The sequence below is a fragment of the Plectropomus leopardus genome, chromosome 19 (assembly GCF_026936395.1).
Source record: "Plectropomus leopardus strain MGB_pleo_1.0 chromosome 19, ASM2693639v1, whole genome shotgun sequence".
NCBI lineage: Eukaryota > Metazoa > Chordata > Actinopteri > Perciformes > Serranidae > Plectropomus > Plectropomus leopardus.
This window is the reverse complement of record NC_142194.1, coordinates 21,203,676-21,210,423: the sequence shown is the minus strand read 5'-3', so window position 1 is coordinate 21,210,423 and position 6,748 is coordinate 21,203,676. Positions and strand designations below refer to the sequence as shown.

The 6,748-nt window shown below is 43.8% G+C and overlaps 1 protein-coding gene across 2 annotated transcripts; it reads left to right on the top strand.

Moving 5' to 3' along the window:
- The first annotated feature begins 479 nt into the window (after window positions 1–479).
- On the top strand, window positions 480–6,516 carry foxj1b (forkhead box J1b). 2 transcript variants are annotated; one of them, XM_042508549.2, is made up of 3 exons: window positions 481–786; window positions 887–1,530; window positions 3,485–6,516. In XM_042508549.2, the coding sequence occupies exons 2-3, from the start codon at window positions 952–954 to the stop codon at window positions 4,319–4,321; spliced, it is 1,416 nt and encodes a 471-aa protein (XP_042364483.2). In that variant the 5' UTR covers window positions 481–786; window positions 887–951; the 3' UTR covers window positions 4,322–6,516. The 2 variants fall into 2 exon arrangements, with proteins under 2 accessions (XP_087926509.1, XP_042364483.2); XM_088070383.1 differs by having other exon boundaries at window positions 480–1,530.
- Window positions 6,517–6,748: the final 232 nt, after the last annotated feature.

Below are 6,748 nucleotides of genomic sequence, written 5' to 3'. Positions count from 1 at the left end.
TTGAATTAGGACAGTGCACATTAATCGACATATCAGCAGTAAGCATCAATTTAAATTTTAAAATGGGATCAACTGGAAGATAATCATTTAAGTGTGCCAAACTGATATTCAAATAGTCAACATTTGCTTTTTCACGTTTGGCATGGTAAACACAGGCTTATCAGTTAAAAGGTGGTGTTGGCCTCGCAGGTGCAGAATTGCGCTCCAAGCGGGACCTGTGGCGCGTCTTTTTTCAGCGCGAGCTGGAGGGGGGGGGGGGCATGACGCCACTGAGGGCACCTTTCAGCCTGTGTCCAGTATGAAGACAAAGATTAAAGGCAGAGAACCTGACTGTTCTTACTGCAGCGGACCTGTAGAGCACTCACTCCTTATTCACCCCCCCGCAGAGACAGAGAGAGAGACCTGGACAGCCAATCAGAAACCCCCTCGGGCGTTTAAAGGGATGGTGGGCAGTCTCTGAGGCTTTATGAGCGACTTATTTTACCACCTCCGCGCATTCTCACGTATTGCTCTCCCACAGACACTCACACAGAGCCGCGTGATTTGATGCGTAACAGTCTAGTTGTCCTGACTCGGCATGGATCTGTCCTGAGCGCCGCTTTGCTTCAGTTTCCTCCATATGAGCTGCTGCTGCTCGATACTGCCCGCCCTCTCCCTGCCGCACTTGTTGCGCAGAGACTGGATACGCTTCTGAGTCCTTGTAGAGGAGGAGAGGAGAGGAGAGGCAGGGACGGACTGCAACAGGTGCATACGCAGTCTCCTCCAGAAAGGCTGCACTGGCGGGAGGTACGGAAATTACGCATCATTTGTTGGATTAATATTTTGCTTTTTTTGACGCTGATTTAGATTCATTTAACTGTGTTTTTCTTCTTACACTCCTATCAAGATCAAACTTTAAATGCGGATTTGAGAATCTTTTCTTCAGCCCTGACCGCGCGCGCAAACACAGGGATGCCGGTTCTCACGAGCCCCGACATTGCCAACAAGTTTAAGGAGAGATGGCTGGCGGTTTACCCGGAGGATCAGGTCACCGGGTCCGACTCCCTCCCGCTAGACGACAGCCTCACTAGCCTCCACTGGCTCCAGAATTTCTCCATCCTTAACGCGGACCCGGAGCGCGCCAACGGAGCCGGACCTGGCTGCCCGTCCTCACAGCAGCACCTCTATCTCAGGCGGCTCGGCTTCCCCAGAGGAGGCACCGACTCTCCGTCCAGCCCTCCAGCAGGAGACACCGCTGCCACCGGGATGCCTCTGTACCTCGGGAGTCCCGTCACCTCCGGCAGCGACACGCCGCGGTTCCCCAACTGCTCGCATCCTGTGACCGGGTACCCGCAGATCCCCGTCCAGGCCAGCCCGCCGGTGGAGGTCGACTACAAAAGCAACCCAAAAGTCAAACCGCCCTACTCCTACGCGTCTCTCATCTGCATGGCCATGCAGGCCAGCAAGCAGCCCAAAGTGACTCTGTCCACCATCTATAACTGGATCACCGAGAATTTCTGCTACTACAGACACGCGGAGCCCAGCTGGCAGGTAACCGAGACTCACCTCCGCTTCTATTATTAATGAGGCAGATAAATGATCCTAGTGTCACCATCAGACAGGGGGGCTGTCTCTGACCAGTGTGGGGAAACAGAAAAACATCACATATTCATTATTGAATCCCTTTATTTCTATTGCACATGAGTCTAATTTCCGCATCTGAAGATTTCCATGACGTGTTTCTTAAGGGACTGTTCTTTATTTATCAGAGGAGGGAGTGGAGCTTCGAATACTTTCCTTGAGCCTCCTTGAGTGACATGGAAAAAATGCATGACCCTCTCTCCACTATGAATTAATAGTTGAATTAATCAAAAGTATCCTTTGATGTTTAAAAGTGAAAATTGAGGATGAATTCTTGGAGTTCAAAAAGGCCTCAGTTTTGAAATCGTGTCATGCGTGCTGCTCTGTTTTTGGATGCATTTTAAATGAGAAATACAATAAAGTGATATTGATGAAATATCATATATTATATATTATATATTATATATTTTCCTAATTTTTCCCCTGGGGAAAATCACCAAAATCTTACTTTAAAAGAATTAAATTAGCAAAAACTAAGATGCTGAAACTTAATTTTAAAAAGATCACCCAAAAAAAGCCAATATTTTGTAGAAAGCCAAAATTGTCAAAAATGTTTAAAGAATGAAAAAGCCTAAAAATGATGAAATAATGAAGCAAAAATAATACACCAAGAATTTTTAAAGAAAAAAAAAAAACATTTTCAAGAAAACACTACTTCCAAACCCCAGTGTCTGCAGGTCAGGAATCATGTTTTCTTTAAAAATCCTCAGTAAAATATATACAAAATACAACAATTAATTTTAACAATTATTTGACATGCCTTATCCTTTTTGCACCACCCCGTCATAAATAACGAACAGTACCTAACGCAAGACTCAAATATCCATCTTCCAAGAGAGCACTCATACAGGGTTTTTGACTAAGGGGAGAAAGCACTCTAAATGTGTGTGTGTGTGTGTGTGTGTGTGTGTGTGTGTTTGTGTTAATGAGGGCTCCTGAGAGAGATGGCAGCTAAGCACAGCTGAACATGTTTGAAATGCACAGAGCTGCCGGTTACTAGAAAGCCTCATTAGGTACATTTGCTTTATACAAACAAAAACAATACATAACATCCCCCACCCTCCTCTCATCTCCCTCACAAAGACAAACTGCCACATTCAGTTTTTGCATGACAAATTTGCTCAATGACATCATGTTAAAACTGTTTTTACGCCTCTGTGCTAGCGATGGCTGAGGCCCAGGCATTATGTTTTCAGGTTGTCAGTCTGTCCTATTCTTGTAAACGTGATATCTCAAGAACTCCTTGAGGGAATTTCTTCAAATTCCGCACAAACGTCCAGTCGGACTCAACAATGAACTGATTAGATTTTGGTGGTCAAAGGTCACTGTAAATTTGCTTCTTTCTCAAGCTTGTGAATGTAATATCTCAAGAAGGCCTTGAGGGAGTTTCCTCAAGTTTGGCACAAACGTCCAGTTTGACCCAAGAATGAATTTATTAGGATGTGGTGATTTAAGGTCAAAGGTCAAGGTCACTGTGCGCTCACATAACATGTTTTGGGCCATAACTCAAGACTTCATATGCTAATAATGACAAAATTTCACACAAACAGGCTAAAATGATGAAGTAACACCATTTTATAACCAAAAGCTCAAAGGTCAACTTCACTTTGACATCATCACGTTTCCTGTCCATTACTCAACGTCTTATCTCAGGAACAGAAGGGGAGACATGTACTGAATTGGTGACACCTATCTTAAAATTGTGCTGATTGTAGAGATCTTCAGTGCTGCCGGGAGAAGATGTGTGTGACATATCTATGTTTCCACAGACATGGATGTAAACTGTGACTGCAACTTCATTGATTTGCAGAGGCATATAACTGAGAAGTGGTAACCCTAGTTTCTTTTTTTGTATTTGTTGCAGAACTCCATTCGTCACAACCTGTCCCTCAACAAGTGTTTCAAAAAGGTCCCAAGGCGGAAGGACGAGCCGGGGAAGGGCGGCTTCTGGCAGATTGATCCGCAGTATGCAGACATGTTTGTCAATGGCATCTTCAAGCGCAGGAGGATGTCTGCGAGCAGCTACAACAGCAGCAGTGGCGGCCCTCATAGACAGAGCAAACTGGTTCAGGGTTATCACAGCTCCCAAAATGGCTGCCCTTATCAAGGCAGCAAACGGAAGCACCTGCCCTCTAAGAGCAAGAGAGCGACCGAGTCCCCTCTTTTGGCCACAGAAGCCCAGAGAGCAGACATCCTGAGGGGAGACTTTGACCTGGCGTCCGTGTTCGATGACGTTCTTGGCGGGAACTGTAGCACCTTCGAGGATTTGGACATCAACACGGCGCTGAGCTCCCTGGGCTGTGAGATGGAGGTGTCTTTGCAGGGGAGGCAGGGGCTGGGGAGGTGGTGCGGCGGAGGGGACGCCATGGGTCCGAATCTGAACCACCACCAATCCTACGGTTACATGGAGCTGAACACAGCAGCCACGGACTGCACGGTTAACATGGGAGAGCTCCATGTGCCGCCGCAGCATCCGCAGCTGAACCAGGATCAGCTGCTCCAGAGCCACCACCACCTGCAGCAGTTCGACGAGTCGTCAGCGCTGTTCCCAGAGCAGCCTGAAGAGGTGGTGTTGCAGCCCTGGGAGGAGATCAAAGAAGAGGCACAGGCAATTCCTCTGACCCTGGATCAGGGTTTTGGCCTGTGCGAGGGCTTCTTCACAGAGATGCAGCCATGGGAACGAGTGGATGCCTATCTGTGACCTTTAACCTCACTGACTCCTAATTATCTAATGACTTGAACATGTCACCCGCAAAAGGAGAACACGCATTGTCATTACAACTTGTCAAATACCGCTGTTTGGTCACGTCTGGTTATGTCTACATATGACGCTAGGTTTCCTCCTGCATCTGTTGTTGACATTCAGTGACGGCGTGTCAATTTACGCCAGTTAATAAATGTCTTTTCACAGGAAATGTACATTTTCTGGTCACTAGATGCATACAGTCTTTTTTAAAATAAACTTAGTAAAACATATTGTATTTAGTTTATTTCCTTAGGTTTAGAAAAAGGCATCATGGTTTGCCTCAACATTCACACTGAAAGTGAACTGCAGGCTCCCAGTGAAAGTTTGTTGGACCCATCCACCTCTCCTCCCGCCCAACCCATAGGCACTCGCTATATCACATCATACCCAGCAGCCTGTCAACTCTGGTGGTGTGTCATACAGCCACAAATGGTACCATCAGGCTGCGTTAGAAAATGGCACCACCCATTGGCATATCATACCGCCACAAAAGGTGCCGTCCAGCTGTGTTATAAAATGACACTGCCTAGTGGTGTATCATACAGCCACAAAAGGTGCAGTCCAGCCACCTGGTGCGTATCATACTGCCAAAGAAGGTGCCGTCCAGCTGCATTATAAAATGACACCGCCCCGTGGTGTATCATACAGCCACTAAAACGGCTGTCCCGCTGCTTGTTAGCCTATCATACCGCCACAAAAGGTGCCGCCTGGCCATGTTATAAAATGACGCTGCCCAGGGGTGTATAATACCGCCACAAAAGGTGTCTGACACCAAAATCACTGACCAAGCAGTGGTATTTGACAAGTTTGGAAATGAGAACAAGCTGATTAAAACTATAACACTTGCATTCCCTCCAATCATTCTGCAACAAGCTGCATTTGTAATTTATTTTTGTAACATTTACCTGTACTTAAACATCAAAACTAATCTGAACTATAAACCCAGTTAAAGATTCCCCCAAGAAGAAACACCAATCTAACTACTGGACAACGTGATGTGGGATTATTTCCTGATCATTTCTTCCTGAGGGTGTCAGGTGATGGACAACAGTGTGTAATATGACACAACACTGATATATCAATCACACTGAAACAATAAGAGAAACTTCTATAAACCAAATTAAAGTTTCATGTGGACCTCAGAGGATTATCGCACTCTGTTGGATGAAATGCAGTAAGAAAAATGACAAGACTTCGTGCAGAAAACGGGGCAAACTTTATCCTTTAAATTGGATTATTCTGGAACTGTAACAGCTCAGATGTCAGAGAATGTGTTCATTTGCCTCCCCAAGTTTTGATGAAATGACGACTGGAGCAAAGTGAAAAAACCCAAAAGCACTCATCACAAACGAGCATGACGGGACTGAAGAGACGTGTAGAGTTCTATTTTGCTACATTAGCATTAATTTCACTAACATGCAGCGAAATCAACCATTCATCAAGTCATCAGTGCAAAATTTAAAATCACAGTCTGAGATTAGAAATTAGTCATGTTTGACTCTGTTATATAGTCAATTTAATATATATTCACTAAAGTATATAGCAAGAAGCTTGTTGGGAATATTTGCCATTTGTCTGCAGTTATGAGGAGCTGGGAATTTGTCAGTCATGAAACATTATGCACTTTGATAGCAGCAGTTTTAGAAAAGCAGAACAGGATGTCTTATTTTCTATCATAATAAAATGTTTCCTAAAAGTTTACTGACTATAATGAAAGTGATGCATTCACTGTAACAATTAATTCAACTCTGCAATAAGTTGACTGGGTAAGGTTGTTTTTGTTCTTATATATAAAGTTTTTCTTTTCAAATATATATAAACTGGGCATTTGTTGATTATGTTTCGCCAAATTTGTTGATAATATGCAGTTTATTGGTGTTTCTGTGTTGATTAATAAGAAAGAAAAACCTGTTTTCTGTCACTGGGTGATGGATTTGTCCTTATTGATTCCTTTGGTGTACGTCTTTTTTATTTGTATGGTTGGTGTTTAAGAATATAACAGATACATAAACTCTTTAAAAGGCCAGATTTTCTTACGGTATCATATTGATCAGGTTTGATATATGCTCTTTAACCATGTTCTTTTCATTTGTACTTTTTTAAGCTGTTTTAAAAATGCAATCATGCCTCGATGCAATAAATGGTGTCAATTAAAGAAATAACAACAAGATGTGAATCAGTCACTTGTCATTGCGATATATCAGAGATTAAAACAGCCACACATTTTGCTGTAGAGTAGAAATCTGTGGTCAGGATTACTGAGTTCAAACTGTGTGTGTGTACTAAAGAGATAAAGGATCTGTCAGAGTTTATCATTAATCCACAGACAGGTCTGAACTTGCTTGGTATTTGAAACATACCGGGGGCTGATATAACAGCTTT

Excerpts from the sequence above, each read along its gene's own strand:
- foxj1b (XM_088070383.1), top strand. The coding sequence starts at position 952 with ATGCCGGTTCTCACGAGCCCCGACATTGCCAACAAGTTTAAGGAGAGA. Across the intron at positions 1,531-3,484 it reads ACGCGGAGCCCAGCTGGCAG|AACTCCATTCGTCACAACCT; the intron begins GTAACCGAGACT and ends TATTTGTTGCAG.